Here is a 17,566-nt window from a genome sequence, read left to right as displayed (position 1 = left end):
AGCTCCAACGGCTAGTTTCGAGGTGAAGGGATATAAATACTCCCTCACCCCCTCCCACAGTCTCCCTCATGACCTAACATTGACCTGAACTGTTCAGAAACTTTCAAAGCCCCTCTTTACTCCCCTCTTGGCCTTTAGGTGAAGATTTGGTGGGGCATTTAAGGAGAGATTCAAGGGACAGCAAGAGAGAGTGCTAGTGAGCTGATTTCCCATCTCTTGAGCACCTTGTTCTTCGTCAAGTCGTTGATTTCGTGTTTGTTACTCTTGGAGCTTCAAGCTCCTAGCCGGCTAGGCGTTGGCCGTGGAGCATCCAAGGATTGTGGCTACCTACGGGAAGTTTGTATTACCCCAATGATTGAGTAAGTGACTCGATCTAGCTTGATCTTTGTGGTCGCTAGTGTGAGAAAAGTGGCTTAGGTGTGAAAAGCCCACACTTTGTAGGTCCTCAACGGAGACATAGGTTTCATGGTGTGAAGCTGAACTCCGGTAAATAAATCCTTGTGTCTCTTATGCTTTTTCTTCTTAACATTGTTCATATTCAAGCATAGAACACATTTCTAGGGTTTGTGCTCGATCTACTTTTCTAGGAAGTTTCCAACTGTTCTATCTTGTGTCAAAGGCCTAGAATATCTTGTTGCTTAACCTATATTCGGCGATTTACATTTGAGCAAGTCTTTCATAAGGTCGTAGTTCAAATCCTTGTTTCTCCGAAGGATCCGTAGATTTCTCTGAAAATTCTGAAGTTGCAAAATTTCTGGAACAATCTCCGGAAACTCCGGAAGTCGCTAATAAAATTGTTCGAAGTTGTGAAAATTTTCAGGTTCGACTATTCACCCCCCTAGTCGACATCCTAGATCCTTTCAAGGAATGGATGAACGATGGTCCGCATTGGGAGGGATGCGATATCCCTTGCTTGCAAGCTAACCGCAAGCTATTTGCAGCGGCCACCACAATTACAATTGGAGATGGTAAGAAAACGTCATTCTGGGATAGTGGTTGGACCAATGGGCAAAGACCGAGGGATATGGCGCCAAACCTGTTTAACATCTCCAAAAGAAATAATAGATCACTTCATGATGCTGTGACTAATGACGCCTGGATTCGGGGCATAAATATTCTACATCACGATTTCTCTGTGACGCATTTTATTGAGTACCACAGCCTATGGGTTGAGGTGAACTGGGTGCAGCTTAGACCGGGAGTCCTGGACACCATTGTATGGAAGCTCCTAACAGACGGGCAATACAGTTCACAGTCGGCCTACCGAGCGAAATTTTTGGGATCTACAACGACTAATTTTGAGACCATCATTTGGAAAGCTTGGGAGCCGGTCAAGTGCAAGTTCTTCATCTGGCTGGCTATCCAGGATAGAGTCTGGACAGCAGATCGACTGATGCGATGGGGATGGCCAAGTAATTCACATTGTGCTCTTTGTAATGCAACACAAGAGATGGGACTTCACCTATTTACCAGTTGTAACTTTGCAAGTAGAATTTGGATAGAGATGAGTGCATGGACACGGTGTGCAAACATTGACCCGAGTCATAAAGATCTACATGACTCGCTACACAATTGGTGGACAGCTTTAGCGGGTGCTCAGGTGGTTAGCAGAAAAGGGTTGTGAAGCCTAATTATCCTTGTGTTGTGGGAGATTTGGACGGAGCGAAATGCACGGATTTTTCAACATCTTGAGCAAACACTCAGTCGCATAGTTGCTAAGATAAAAGATCAAGCGGCTACATGGATTGCGGTAGGAGCTAAACATTTAGAGTTTTTCATTAATGCTGCCCGACGGCATTAATCGCACCTAGCGGCGCCTCTCATTCTCTTTTTTCCCGTGTTAGTTGGGATGAGAGTGCACAGAGTGTACAGAACTTTCCTTTGTTTCTGCCCGTCGGGCTTTCCTCTATTTTAATATAGCAGCAGCCCTCCTGCTGGCTGGTTTTAAAAAAAGATTAGAATTAAGGGTTATTATTGGAGTTGGAGCAAGTTTGGAGGCACTCAAAAAATTTTACATTGAGCAACTCTAGCAATAGCCTCCAAAGATCAAATGGGGTTCTCTCTACTCCCTCCGTTCCAAAATATAGCTATTTTTAGAGTTTTTCAAACAGATTAAGGATGTAGATTAAAAGTCTATATTACCCCTCATTAGAATAATTATACCTTTCCTATTTAATTGGTGGCGGTATTGCATGTTGATTTTCATATATGGAGGGTATTTTAGACCTCTTATGCCAAATAAACCACTTGGGAACTCAAAAATAGCTATATTATGAGATAAAATTTGAATGCTTGAAGTAGCTATATTCTGGGATGGAGGTAGTATTTGTTTAAGGCTATAAAAATATCTCTAACTCCAGCAATAGCCCCTATGGATAGATGGCTCCGTAGGAAAGGAGGGTGGATGGGGGAATTTGAAGGTCTCCCTAAAATGGGGAGTTAAGTAGAGAGCTTGCTGGAGTGTTTTTTTACTTGGCCCTCTAAACTTGGAGCAGGGAGTTGTAAACGGTCTGCTGGAGTTGCTCTTATGGTTTAATTTGGAGGCTATTGCTAGATTTGCTCTAACCAACCCTATCGCATGCAATTAGATAACCAATTTTGATGCATGCAGCCCTTTTGCATTGGCTTCACATTTCAAATGCAGATTTTGAAGAGGGCCCATCATCTCCCGCTTCATGTTTGACTAGCCAGTTAGATAACTAACCTTACAACATTGCCTTGAGATCTCTCGTATAAATATTTCACATTTCAAATACAAGTTTGAAAGATTGTCTTGCTCTTTCTTTTTCTGCAAAAAATGAAAAGAAATATGTATATACAGTAGAAAAATGTTAAACATATTAACACAATGCAAAGACCAATACATTGTTTTTTTAAAAAAAAAGACCCATACATCACTTCTGAACAAAGTCGGTGATGGCAAAAATACAAGTAGAGAACTCTCTTAAACCTGCCAGAAAATACTGCAAAAGCACAAGCAATAACCAAGAACAAATATACACACACACACCAAATCCTTACAATATAGTTACAGGTACAGACTCACAAGTCACATCACATTGATTATCCAGTCGTCTGGTCATCGGTGTTCAGTAGTACCCGAGCTGGGTGAGCTTGGCGTGGAGGTTCCTCTGCGCGAAGGCGAAGAGCCGGGCGACCTCCTCCTCCCCGGCGACGCCGCCGTCGCGGTTGGCGTCGGCGGCGCGCACCCCGCCCCGCGCCTTCCACCACGCGAACCACACGTTGAGGCTCTGCAGCGCGTGCTGGAGCTCCTCCCGGCTGATCCGCCCGTCGCGGTCGGCGTCGAACTGCGCCAGCCACGCCCGGAACTCCTCCACTGTCAGCTCCCCCCTCGGCAGCGCCCGGTACCGCACGAACGCCATCGATCCTCGGCAACCCGCTACTTGGCCTTACGGTTGGCTACTAAAGTTTGTCAGCTGCTTCGCTTGGCTTTGCTGAGTGCAGATGGCCGAGTGAATCAGTGGAGTGATGAGCAGCAAGCAGATGCGCACGATTCCTTTTTATACTGGCCCAGGGACCCAGGACAGGAGAGGCACCAACCTGGGGTTTTTACGGCTCGGTTGTTACTGCAGGAGTTCACGTTTTGCACGGAGTTTGGCTGGCCGTGTTGAACATCGCGTAGATGACCGGTAGTGTGCGGCCGCGGGGACGCGATTCTAGTGGTGGCTACTGGCTAGACTAGTCTGCTTTTGGATTAATTTTGCTAGCTTGCCTTTCGGCTTTTATCAAGGGGAATAATCGGTAGTGTAGCCGCATTCTGCATTCTTTGGAGTAGAATGCGACTACCACAAATATGACATGTAGAGTATATGTATAATCTAGAAATGGAAGCAGCAAAGCGGTTGAACGATTAGATTTCAAGAATCTGTGGAATTTGGTAAAATTGTAGCAAGCACACCACTTTAAAGTCGTTCGGTTTATATCCAGCTTCACAAAGCAGGGACAGGAACAAGCATGCGCTAGTTCTAAATCCGGTACGTAGCCATGGTGAAGTTTGTTTTGCTAGGTTTCTTGCGGTAAAACTTGCCTCTCGGCTTCAAGTGTCCAACTTGCACACATGATAGTATTTGCTAAATATTCTTTCAATGATAAACGGTGTGTCTGTTGATAACTAGTTTGACCATCATCTCAAGATCTAATGACTCAGTCTCTCGGACACATTTGTAGAACTAGGTGAGCATGGGTACATGTATGTTAGGATCTGGATCTATAATATGTTTCGGGAAAAAAGTGACAGCCAACGATAAGTACAAGGTTAGTGCAACAAAGGGCATTATGCATTGTGCTTAGGTGACAGGTTCTTGTTCTGAGTTGAGCCACAAAGGATCAACTCAATTAATAAGAGCCTCCACCAATTGGGTGCAATACACCTTAGTCAAATGGGAGCACATGTTATTTCTCTACTTCGCTTACCACTCGAAGAATTTGATGAAATTGTGCCTTTTTATGTTTGAAGTTATATTTGGCAATGAAGAGTGTTCCTTTTGCTCTAAGCTATCCTTCTAGACATAGCTATGGCTTTTGGTTTCTAAAGATTCTTTTAGTTATAATTTCCTAGTACTCGTGGCGGATCCAAGACCCGGGCTGCAGCCTAGGTCCGAGGCTAGAAAAATAATGGAGATTCAAGAAAAATTATACACATAATAGAGGCGCAAAATACTTGATCTTGACATCTTGTACTAAGTTTGGATCAACCCCCTCCTGGCCACTACCTGGGTCCGCCCCTACCTAGTACCTGGTTCCTTTGTAAATATATGGTTCCTCTACAAGTAGCAGGTCTTTTATTTAGCTTGCTAGCGCAGGAGAGCGAAATTCGCTGGCTTGGGCTGGCAAGCGCATCACACGAGGTGAGGCAAGTCTGGAGCGGAAACCAAGCAGACCCATAATTACCTAGTACCAGATTCCTCTGTATAATAATGTAGGGTTTCTCTACAAGTAGCAGCTCTTTTATTTAATAATTTTGATCGTCGTTATAAGCGCTTCTACGTTCTTGATGAGGAACCCTTTGCATATATTCAAGATGAGAATTACCTTGACGAACTCAGGCCTAAAACATTTCTAGCTTGTATAGTTGAATTAACGTGAGAATGATAAATTGTAGCGTGATCTGCCAATGATGAAACGGTAAGCTTGAGATGACTTGTGAATGTGAAGTGAATTGTGGTGTGAATTTCTGCTCTCTTTTTTTTTGCACGGCGATGTTTAATTTGCATCAGTCGCGGTGCTTTCCAGATGTCGATTAATTGTTTAACCACCTGCGTATATCGTTATCGAATCTATAAACAGTGCTCCACTTTTTTTCAGCAAATCAATCCCCACAGCTGGAACGCTCAGGATAAACATGAACACAAGCACGAAAGCCACGACATGCCTCATGCATGCTTGCATTGTAACATTCCTCAACAAATTTCTGATGCCGGAAACACAGTTAATTACCACACGAAACATTGCGAAAGCAAAACATCCGTACACCATTTATAAGAATTAAACAAGGCATGCATCCATCGGAGTGTAAAAAACACAAAGAAGTAACAACACATCCACCCCCATACAAATACACTCACAACGCCGACGATGATCGCCGCCGTCGCCTGAGATCGGTGATCTAGTAGTACCCGAGCTGGGTGATCTTGACGTTGAGGTGCCTCTGCGCGAAGGCGAAGAGCCGGGCGACCTCGTCGTCCCCGGCGACGCCGCCGTCGTGGTTGGCGTCGGCGGCACGCACCCCGCCCCTCGCCTTCCACCACGCGAACCACACGTTGAGGCTCCGCAGCGCGTGCTGGAGCTCCTCCCGGCTGATCCGCCCGTCGCTGTCGGCGTCGAACTGCGCCAGCCACGCCCGGAACTCCTCCACCGTCGGCTCCCCCTGCGGCAGCGCCCGGTACCGCATGAACGCCATGGCTCCCTAGCTCTAACAACCGACCGGGCGGCGCCGCCGCTGCTTGCCTTGCCTGTGTAACGCTAGCTCTAGCTGCTTCGCTTGGCTTTTGGTGAGTGAAGAAGGCGACTGATGAGCTAGTGAAGTGATGATGAGGATGGCCAGAAGTGGCGCACGGTTCCTATATATACCCGGCTGGTCAGGAGGCTGTGCACGGGCACGGCGGCGCTGGGGTTTTTACGGCTCGGTTACCGCACGTTTTCCACGGGCGCGCGTTAGGCTGGCCGTGTTGAACTTTGGGTGGGGTTTATTTTTAAATTTTAATTAGGTGAATTTGAAAAATAATGGAGCGACCAGTAGTGGCTAGACTACTGTTAGATGCTGCTAGCTTGCCTTTGGCTTTTGGGCTTTATTTTCCGAGGGGAATAATCGGTGGTGCAGCTTAAAAGCTGCTGCCTTCTTTATTAGGGTAGGATAGATGCGGTACTATTACATTATCGCATATGTATAATCAAGAAACGGAAGCAGCAAAGAGGATGAACGATCAAACTTCGAGAATCCAAAATATTCTTGATAAAATTTTAGCAAGTACACTGCTTCGAGGTTGTTTGGTTCACATCCAGCTTCGCAAAGCAGGAGTATCTTTTTGGGGGGTCAAAGTGCAAGCACAGTTTTCGGATGGCCAAAATCAGCTGGGTACAAGCACTAGCTAGCTTTACATCTGGTAGCCATGAGCTGATTATTGGCCAAATGTCTTAAAAAAATGACAGGCCACACCGCCACACAGACCCTATATTGCTCTCAAGTATTATTTTGTCAGCTGTGCTGGCCTGGTGGAGACGAATTATACGTAACATAGACGTGTCGATCTAAGAAACGGACCAAACGGCACATACCGACAAGGTAACAAGCCAGATAAAACCTACCGGTGTACTACCGATCGTGGAATGTTGCGTACATGTATTACTTTCAGCTTGTTAATTAGTTGCTGTTATAGGAGTATAAGCGAACTGATTAAGTTTGCAGTGCTAGAACCTATGTCCAGCTATTTTTTTACTGTTCAACTCAACAATGGTGTTTGTATTTTCGGCTAATTATTTCTTAAGCGGTAGATAACATGTTCGTCGACAACGAAACGATTATGGTGAATTCATCAATCTCAAAGCCTCTCTAAAGTTAGGTATTCAAAAGTTAGGGAGTGAATGTACATGCATGTGTATTTGCGTTGTGCTTTGAAAAACTTATTACTGTTATGTAAGACTATATGCAGTTTTCACAAGAAAATGGTATTAGTACGTTCCTCTCAATTTACTACAGTGTATCCGAAAAAAGAACTGCAAGTGACAGTTTGGGTTGACTGATAAAGATATTTTTCCTGTCCAAGAGGTGCAATCTTCGGTGCCTATTTGGCCATCAGATTTCCCCTGAGCAATGATAATGCATATCATGATCTAGGTTCTCTGATGGACCGCTGCTTTTTCCTTTGCGTGCTTCTACAAAATATTCACTGGTGTACGTGCTTGTATGACAAAATTTTACGCCATTGGTGTTTGTTTAAGAAAAGCTCCGGAATTGATCCTACAAAAGCCTCTGAACTCCAAGATTCTTTGTTCCAAATACGCGGCAAAAATCATTGATTGATGAAGAATCAGATTCTTCTGGTAGGCTTTCGCAGGCATTCGTGGACCAGAACAATCTGTTCCTCGCAAGTGTCAGTTGTTTATGCTTGTAGAGCACATCAACATGTTCTCTACCTGGGTACCGGCACAATGTTAAACACATTTGCAGTAGACCACAACAGTGGTGGTTATTTCCATCTGTGATCCGTCCATTGTAAAAATATGGACGCGTCATGACTAATGAGTTCACTTTGCGAGTAGTGTACAGAAACGTCGTCTGGAACGTCTGAGAGTTCAAAAAGAGCACCTGGGCAGGCCCATACATGTGCTGCCAACGCTGGCCAAGTGTGGCCAGTACATAAGTTCGTATTCCATCTGTCGAGGAAATTGGAACATGTTGAAAATAAAGCAAATTTACTTTCTTCTTTTCGTTTTTCTTCGAACATCCAGCAAGCAAAACGTCTAAAAGTTCAGATCCAGCTTCCCCGACCCCACAAGGCATGTTCAATCCTGGAGAATTTGCCATTTTCAAAAGTAGATATGATTCCCGATATCATCTTATGGCTTCAAAATATCAATATAAGACAATCTTATCAGAAAGATATGGAGGAAAAAGCTAGCACAACCTACAGAGATGCATAATGCATTGGTTGATGCGTCAGCAACTCTGCAAGTCATTTCTAGAAATTCTCTGCAACTGCAACCAACACCCCCAACACAGCTAGACCTAAGCATGACCACTGCCATTGCTCATTGGGATGCTTCAGATCTTCAAAAATGTGTTATCTACCTCACGAGCATTGCAATAAAACTTTCCCCAGAACGTCATTCCACGGACTGACCATGGCACGGTCTAAACTCTAAAGAGTAGGTGTAAAGGAATGCTCATGCAGACTTTTTTTGGAAGAAATGGAAAATATACCAACTCCAGCTTGTACGGTTCGAGTCCAAGGTGGACGCGTGCACGATGGCCCATCTTGACGATCGAACAAGCATTTGATCCCATTCAAATTCAATAATTTCAGAAAAGTGATGAGGAAGGAGCTTCACAAACTATCCAAACACTCGTAATTTAAACAGTTAAAAAGCAGAGGAAGACATACAAACGTCTTCTTTGGCATCCCTGTATTTGTTTAAGCTACATATGAGGTGAATAATAGTCAGTAACAGCACTAAACAGAAAACAGTGGCCAGAGACGATACCAAGGCACCAAGCAAAAAAAGATCAGTAGTAAGATGCTAACAGCAGCTATGATAGGTAAAATGATGGAGAAAAAAGATTTTCAGATAATTAGATTTGATGAACATGAGAATTAGAGGAAACTACAAAGGCATAATAATCATTCCCTTCGCTATTCATTGTTAGTATGCACCTTACAACCCACCTAAAACCTATGTCCACGATCTCATTTCTAATACACACTCATATGATATACAAAGCATATGCACATTCTCTCGCCAAGCGGTGCAAAAGGAAAATAGAAACAATTCAAGGGAACTTACATAGGTGAAATCTTGCTCAGAGTTATCATTAGATACCTTGCCTCCAATATATACACAAAATTCTCAACTCCTGCAACAAACTATAGTCTTGAACGTCTGAAGTACTTGATGGGATTGAAGGGGCCAAGTTGCCGGGCTGAAGCGAATGTTGGCCGCCCATTTGAGGATACTGTCGGCTTGATGTCCCATCCTTCAACATTCTTTGGAACACAAACATCAAACAGGATCTGGCCAAGGACTCCTTTAGGCTCCATGCTGGGTGGATGGGATAAGTGGCGCCTCTGGTCTTCAATCAGAGAACCTGGTTCCCTAGACTCGTCATGATCCTTCGAACTTGGCAGGAAGAAGTGATCACTAGGACTGTTGGCAACCCTTCTTAAGCTCTCATTTGAATTTGCTGCCGCATTGTGTAGACTGCAGACTGAATGCGCTATCTTGTATTCCCGATCACCTGCCATATTTGAGTCATACAGCTGGCTTCGGTGGCAGAAGGTAATGAGAGCTTTCTTCAGCATATCATTTACAGCTGTCCTGTATTCAGCTTCATGTGAATTGTAATGACCTACAAGTAATCAGGAAAAGTAATCTGATATATCTGGCAGCAGAGCAAAGAAGAAAATATCAAGGCTTCGAGTTGACCCACATATTTACAATGGAAGACTGTAGGTACTGCAATGTTGTGCCCTAAGGTTATAGTGTAAATGTAACCATTAATGTGTAGACTGTAGAGATACAAGGCATGCGTGCAAATCTCCCTCCCACTTGCCCATCCCATGAAATTTATGAGTAAACTTCAATATTAATATTCTGTCTCTTAAGAAACTAGTACCAGAGGAATCCAGGTTTACGAGCATGTGGTTGAAGTCAACCTTATAACAAGATTGAGTATAAATAAATCATTATTGATTGCTCATGCACGTGATAAATATGTGACTTGTATATGTCTCAATAAGATGTAATGAGAATTTATTGTGGGATTAACAACTGTTCCTGGATAGAAGCTCATTGGTTTCATTCAAATTCAGGCTACAAACAACATCCTAACATCATGACCTATTCATCAGCAACAGCGAAGATAAAAACAGAACATACCAACATGTTGGGAATCGCTCCATTTCATAAGTTTAACATCTGTGCCTAGTTCAATCAGACGCCTCGCAAAACCACAGATAACATGGCTTGGAGCGAGATTATCATCTTCTGAGCAAAATATAAGAACAGGACCCAATCCCTGCATGAACAGTAATGAAAATGTCAAATGAACGCTGAGAATGGTGTATGCCAAGTATCACAGGTAAAACCAAACTTACTGCTGATGAGTATAGTGTGTGCCAGTACTCTGCACGCTGAGCTTCAATTCTGCTTGGGAAGAGAGTATCCATGCCAGATGCCAAAGCCTTTGCCATCCATGAACGTAATACGGATGACTGAAATGAATTTCCAACTGCACACTTTTGGAGAAACTGGGTGCCCACATCACTGGTAAATTCTACAGGGCTAGAGTCATAAATTTGCCCGCAGATGCAGTTTCTCACTAATCGATAGTCCTTCTGCACAGTGGAAATTTATGCCAAAACACTCTTAACATTTTAGCCAAGAAATACTAAGCAGTATCCCAAATCGCTAGTATCCGCCCAATGGTGAACCACACATATATTAAATAAATAAACATACACATTGAATATTTATCTCAAGACAAATCCATGATGACAACTGACAAATACAATGATGATGATGGACTTCACAAAATCAACCATTACTGCTGATACAAATCATGAACAAACTACTACATACAACTATACAAGTTTAAGGCACAAACAGGAAGTATAGAGTTGGCATTTAAGGAAGGGCGAAGCAAAAATGATAGATTGCCGCAACACACACCTGGAATAAACTATCACCTAGAAGTACCTAATCCATATGACCTTTAACACAAATTAGTTTCCATGCAAATCTTAAAGCAATTCGAGTAAGATTTTTTCATAGGTTCCAATATCTTTGCCTCCTTGTGATTAAGATAAATGTATGCATAATTGAAGGAAAAGAGTGGAAAGGCATGGCATGGCATACCATGGTCGCATCCCCTTCGCATCTTCCATCTAGTAACTGCAAAGTCCAAGAGTTCGGTCATTTCAACGGTCACGGTGTTTTGAAAAAAGGACAGATGGTGCCGAATGATTGTATTTACGAATAGCTGCTATTCTGCTAAGGTCAAACCATTAAAAAGTTTAGCTATAACACACGCACCTGAATAACCTTATACATGCATCCCTTAGAGCCACCAGAAAAGGAAGCAAGAACGGTTGGCAGAGGCTTTACTTTCAGTTCCTGAAACACCAATATTCCACGTTATTTCAAGGGGGAATTATGAGCCTAGTGAAAAAGCAATCAAGTTAAATGATGATTTTCTAGATTCAGGACTCCCATTTCCCAACAACTTAAACAAATATTCCAGCAATATCAGAAGTATATCAAGGAAAAACATGCAAGTAGTTCAGTTCTCAATCAGCAGTAAGGTAACCGAGAGCCAGACGTGGTGGTGTTGAAGGATAGTACAAAGCAATGTAACATAATAAGATAAAAAAGCATACATTTAAACTATAACATGTTTACATTCTGAGGATTCGACATCTACAGATTTTCTGTGTAATCGACAGGTTGGGTATGAATGACAACAAGGAGTTAAAAGAGACATTGCCAAGTGCATCACACAACAGTTCGAATGAAGGGAACTGCCTAATAGGCTATTACAGTACTGTTACTGGCAAAAAAAAAAAGAAGCGTGTAATGTGACTTCACCACCCTTGAACAGACATTTATTCATTTTATCTACAGTGGTATTGGCGAGCACAATGATAAGGAAGAGGAAAACACTTACCTTAACCAGCTCACTAATAATACCAGTTGCCAGTGATGTTGCTTTCTCAGAGAGATATCTGGAAGAAGAAAGGAATTAGTACAGTACCATAACATGATTTATAAAGGGACCCAATAGTGCACATGACCCCAGGGAAACATTACACGTTAACATGTACATATAAGATTTAAGTAAGGTGCAGAACACAACATTACTAAAACGTGAAAGGCCCCTATCCATCTATCTAACATATAATTGTTAAAAAAAACCCTGACGGATACAGTTTCCAGCTCTGACAGTAAATAAAAATTATGCCAATATAATTCCAGTACCTTTAACACTTATCTGATTTGACAACTAGCATGCTAGTGCTATTCAATAAAACTTGTTCCCCTGTGTTCAAATTACTCCAAAAAAACTAAAAAGCTTCCAGCTGCACATAGTTCAAGAAACAAAAACGTATGGATGGACCCGCTACATATTGAATCCATACGTATATTGTCAAAGGATAAAAGTAAACAAAAGTTGCACACGTTGGATCAATGCTAAGAACTTGGCTGAAGCCCAACAAAAAAAACCTAAAACTTAACTGAAGGAATGATAACATTATGGAACATTCTGTGTGGATGTAATTCGCTTTACTTCCTAAAAGTGGTCACTGAAAATTATGCCAACCTTGAACTTCCCGAAACCAAACACTTTACCGTCCATAATTACTAGCTTAACTAAAACACCCAAGCCAAATAGAAATACAAACAGGAAAGCTAACTAACATGACTCCAATACAAACAATAATAGAGTAGAAATTGCACAGATACTATGATAGTTCTTTTAGAAAAAGGAAATACTCGGACAGTTAACACCCAGTGATGAATCATCCAGAAGGGAGCGACCAAACTCAACACAGCTCAGGTAAGTGCCATGCCCAACCAATCCGCACTCCGCAAATTATCATAAGCGGTTAAACCTAAATCCTACTGCCTCACGATTTCATCAGACACAAACTAGCAAGCAACCTCTGAAATTAGACCTAAGCGTAGCTATAACCGCACACGCAGGCCATGATAGAAGCTACAACCTACAAGCGGGCGCCCTCCACAAGACCAACCGAGTAACCCGCGCGGCCGAATCGAACCCACTAGCAGAAGCGAAGCGAAGGAAGTGCGCGAGAGGGGGGAGCGGCAGCGGCACTCACAGCGCGACGAGGTCGGGGTGGCAGACGAGGCACCGCCACCCGAGCGAGGCGTAGAGCTCGACGAACGGCCGCAGCTGCGCCTCGTCGCTCCACACCCACGCGAAGACCACCGCGACGCCCCTCGCCTGCCCCGGCGGCGCCGATTCCGGCGCCCAGTAGAACCGCCCGCCGCAGCCGGGCCACATGGCCGCCGCCGCCTCAGCACCTGCTCCGCTACTTCCGCTGAGGAGAGGGGAATCGGAGCAAGGGTTTGCGCTGTTTCACTCGCTTCTGGTGGCGATGGAGGGAGGTGGGATGGGGGGAGGAGGAGGAGACGGGGACGGGGACGGGGTGGGTCGCTTGCTCGCTTCGGCGTTTTGGTTCGTCGCGGATTTTATTTTTCCCTTTTTTTTACTTGCGAGTATTTACGACCGGCCTTTTTTAGGTTTGTATAGGAGTTTGCTTGTGCGCCGTGCGTGGGGAAATTTTGAGTTGTTAATTTGAGTGGCCGGTGGTCAAGGCTAACCTGCGGGGCTAGTATAAAGATTGTTTCTCTGTACGTCGGTTAAAGTTGAAAGCAGTTAAAGTTGAAAATATTTGATTTTGAAAAAGTTTAAACCTAGCTATATTCTTAGGATGAAAGGAATATTGATTTACTTCTTTCGTAAAAGACACTATTGATATTGCATCATGCTACTGACGAAATATTTTAAAATTGTGCCATGATGTTCAATTTGTAATGAGGTTTTCTAGGTTAAGTCATTTGGTTCAATACTGCTAAAAGGTTTTACTAGGCTGTGCCAATTGGCACGACCAAATTATAACTCCCTCCAATGCTTTCTTGAGATTATTTTAAAATAAATTCATATGGGTATTTTTTTTCCAAAATAGCAATTTTGCCACCAATCAACAATACAATCTATAGTCTTATGGATGGCTCCATTAGCATTTTATTCCAGCAATTTACTAAGGCCCCGTTTGGATCATTGGAATTGAATTCCATCCTAATAATCATAATTTAGATACAAATTAATTAAGCTAATATAATTGTATGTGGAATATAGTTGTATATTATAGTTGGTGATATGGGAGAGATACTTATATGCTGCACTTCTACTATATAGAAGCGAGTCTAAGAGCGTGCTATAAGAATTGAATTCCATTCTAATAACCATAATCTATAGAATCAATTTCCATCTCCCACCCCATGAATTTAAGATAGGCTTATATCTAAACTTTGGAAAGTTGTGGAATGCCACATTCCAACATAAATTAGCCTACTCCATTAAATAGATTCCAATTCCTTCAAAATGAAGGGACCAAACAGGGTCTAAGAAAAATCCAAAGAGGTGGTACAAGATGACCACGACTGAAATCCAAATCCATACAGAAACTGAAAGTGAAGTAAGGAAGAACCTGCTGCATGATATAAATTAATAGACTTGTACTCAACGCGTGTTATCTCTTCAACTTGACGTTTTAAAATCTTGACCCCTACACCGAACTTGTTGTCTTTTTTTTTAACGAAACTTGTTATCTTGACACCCCCCACGTGCAGATGTTTGGGCCAAATCCAAGTTCCCTGGTCAGACGGTCCTGCGAGTCATCAAAGTTGGTTGTGCACTTGTGCGTCAGCTTTGGGAAATTTCACACGCATATGCAATGCCATTATTCAGCTCAGCTCATGTCCTGCCTGTCCATGCTTGCTTCTGAATTCACGTTAATCCTTTTGTTGACACTTTTTCTGGTCAATACACCAAATACGCTAGATCGCACGATCGTCAAAACGCTCCTCGCGTGGCTCCTGCCCTTGGCGGTCAGACCGGTCACTGGAGCCGGTCAGACCGGTTTGCACAGGGGTAATGTGAAAAACCTAAGATCACCATCCCGTGAGGGATCCTATCAGAGATGATGCGTTAGAGTTGCTCTGAGATCGGCAAGCCACTCAGAACCTCCTCAGCCGTTGTCGAGACGAAAGAGGAAAGCAAGGGGTTGGAAAAGATTAGGGTATGGAGATAAAAGTAAAGTAAATGTTTTGTTCGATTGGGTATTAGCCTCAATCGACCGCGCCTCTTTATATTTATATGGTGGGGAGATCTTGCCCGTAAGGAAATCCTTTTACAAATCTTAATCTACAGGGATTCATCAAATCTACTCGGACTAGGATTGGACCGATCGAACCGCCCGTACCCACCGGTCAGACCGATTGATTTTACCAGATTAGCTACAGAGCTCCGGACTGGTCAGACCACTAGGAGAAATCGGTCTGACCGGTCGGCCAGCCTGATTTGGCTTGCTGCCAATTTCAGGCTCCAGCACCTTTCATGCTGTAAGCAGCGAAGCAATGTCACACATGTCCTAGCATGCATTCAATTAAAGCGACAGAGTACGAACATCGATAATTCAATTCGGTACCCCCTATCTCACGTAATACTCCTATATCATGCAAATAAAGAAAAAAAATGTTTTAGCAAAAATGTGGTGTCGTGGTTTAAGACAGGCCGCAAGCCGCAAAGACTTTAATTTGCATCACAAGACGTTCATACGAGTCCTAGCCTGCTTACACCAGCTTGAAACGGAATGGCCTGGACTCGTATCTCCCATCTGCATTTCTTGCGTGTTGCGTGCATCAGCATGCCCTGCTCCAGTCATCTGGAACCATTACTGTTTACGGACGATGAGAGGATGGTGATATCGACAGCATATATGAATATGTGTCGTGTTTAGCTTTATGCTTGGGTGGTTCGGTTGGGCCTTGTTTAGTTGTCAAAATTGGGAGTGTCAAAATTACTGTGCTGGCACTGTAGCACACTGTAGCGTTTCGTTTATATTTGTGAATTATTGTCCAAATATTAACTAATTAGGCTCAAAAGATTTGTCAGAACAAAACTGTGTAATTAGTTTTTAATTTCATCTACATTTAGTACTCCATGCATGTACCGCAAGTTTGATGTGATGGGGAATCTTCTTTTTGTATAGTGCCAAAGTTGAGAGTTGGGGGTGAAGTAAACAAGGACTTGGTTGGTTTAAGGAACGCACTCGGGAGGGCCGTGCCAACATTGGAGAGTCGTTTTCGCGTCTGTCTATTTCTGAGGTGTAACGACAATGGGGCATAGGAAATGTCTGACAGCACATCTGAAGCTTGGCATACGCCCTCAGGCTTATCTCTGCAATTTGTCGCGTTCTTTCACTCGTTTTCGCGGTGCCCCCCTACTGCTTTCTGAACTCTGACTCTGATGGAAACAATTCACGTGTGTTCCCATCTATTGAAACCTAATTAATGGCTTGAGGCTGATGCCTTGGTCACTTCCAACTCTGCAAGGTTTAGAGTCCACAACTTCGAGTTTCAGTGAAAATCCACGCTGTATGCAAATCAATTGCAGAAATTATTACAGTGTTACTATTTTGGGGGATAGATCGGGCCCCCGCGGTTCGTCCTTCGCTGTAGACGTGGGAATGGATGAGAATCCAGATCTAAAATAAAACAATCCAAAGAAAATCCAAATATATTCAGGTCCATATCCACCCAATCCAATTTATACAGCAGAAAATCCAATCCAAGTCCAATCCAACACTAGAAAAGTCCAAAATCCATCAAAATATCCAATCTCTTCTAATTTGCTCTGATGCTCTGTTCCCATCTTCCTCTGCTTCGTTCGATCGACGTGCGCCTACTATCTGCCAGGGAAGAGGAGGATAGGTTGGGGTCATCCTCCGCGCATGACGACGAGAGTCGAAGCGGCTTGACGAGGTGCGTCGAGCTCGGCCTCGCCGGCGACCGTGCGGCCAGTTTCCCTTTGGGCTCGGCAACGACCATGACGATCCGGCGAGCCCGGACGCCGCCGACGTAGCATCGATCGACAACTCGATGCCCAGATCACCCCGCAACTGTGCCGGCGGACCTTAACTGCACGACAACTGTGCCAACAACCACCAACCGGTGCCCAGATCACCCCGCCATGCTGCAAACAGTCTCCCTCTCCCGCTTGGTTCGGCTTGCGTTGCCCTGTGCCTCTGTCCCAAGTGCTACCAGTAACCTCGCGCAGGCGTAATTTGCTCCACGATCGCTCCACCCCCGATGCGCTTTCTGACGAAAACGAATTCCCCCAACCCCAAAAGTTCAGAAGAACTCTGCCGAGCTGGCAAGCTGATGCTGCGCGATTCTCTTCTCTGAGCCGGGGCTGGGGAGTTCAGGCTTGTTTGCTTTGCGCCTGGCTGGAGCTGCCTGGCTCAGGCAGTGCTCCCAGGCGTCCGATTTGGTCGCCTGGGGTTGAGATCGTTGCCTGGCAGGCAAGCTGCCTGCCAGGTCTAAAAAGCACGCCGCTTCCTTCGTTTACTTTTGTGACGAATCGCGTAGCATCTCTATCTGCTGTCTGTTGACGGCGGGGAGGAGGAGTGCACTCCACCTGCCGCGGCGGGCGGCGGATAACGCGGGGCGGGGGAGCTCGCGGCAAGCTCGGGCGCGGGGACAAGGGGAGGAGGAAAGGAAGAATCATTTTCCCACGCCGGGTCCG

The 17,566-nt window shown here is 44.1% G+C and overlaps 3 protein-coding genes across 3 annotated transcripts; all 3 read right to left on the bottom strand.

Annotated features, from left to right (window-relative positions):
* Positions 1-2,673: 2,673 nt before the first annotated feature.
* LOC117854209 (uncharacterized) lies at positions 2,674-3,656 on the bottom strand. Its single transcript, XM_072293510.1, has one exon. It carries the CDS (start codon positions 3,381-3,383, stop codon positions 3,090-3,092), a length of 294 nt encoding a protein of 97 aa, XP_072149611.1. The 5' UTR covers positions 3,384-3,656; the 3' UTR covers positions 2,674-3,089.
* A 1,721-nt stretch (positions 3,657-5,377) lies between these two features.
* LOC117853102 (uncharacterized) lies at positions 5,378-6,080 on the bottom strand. Its single transcript, XM_034735466.2, has one exon. The coding sequence runs from the start codon at positions 5,918-5,920 to the stop codon at positions 5,627-5,629; it is 294 nt and encodes a 97-aa protein (XP_034591357.1). The 5' UTR covers positions 5,921-6,080; the 3' UTR covers positions 5,378-5,626.
* Positions 6,081-8,831: 2,751 nt separating this feature from the next.
* LOC117853139 (uncharacterized) lies at positions 8,832-13,414 on the bottom strand. Its single transcript, XM_034735512.2, has 7 exons — positions 13,074-13,414; positions 11,900-11,957; positions 11,269-11,349; positions 11,092-11,127; positions 10,332-10,571; positions 10,114-10,252; positions 8,832-9,583 (listed from the first exon to the last, which is right to left on the bottom strand). Exons 1-7 carry the CDS (start codon positions 13,256-13,258, stop codon positions 9,102-9,104), a joined length of 1,221 nt encoding a protein of 406 aa, XP_034591403.1. The 5' UTR covers positions 13,259-13,414; the 3' UTR covers positions 8,832-9,101.
* Between the last annotated feature and the right edge of the window lie 4,152 nt (positions 13,415-17,566).

Source organism: Setaria viridis, chromosome 4, assembly GCF_005286985.2.
Source record: "Setaria viridis chromosome 4, Setaria_viridis_v4.0, whole genome shotgun sequence".
In the NCBI taxonomy this organism is placed as follows: domain Eukaryota; kingdom Viridiplantae; phylum Streptophyta; class Magnoliopsida; order Poales; family Poaceae; genus Setaria; species Setaria viridis.
Note: the sequence above shows the minus strand (reverse complement) of the source record. Positions and strands in the feature narration are given on the sequence as shown.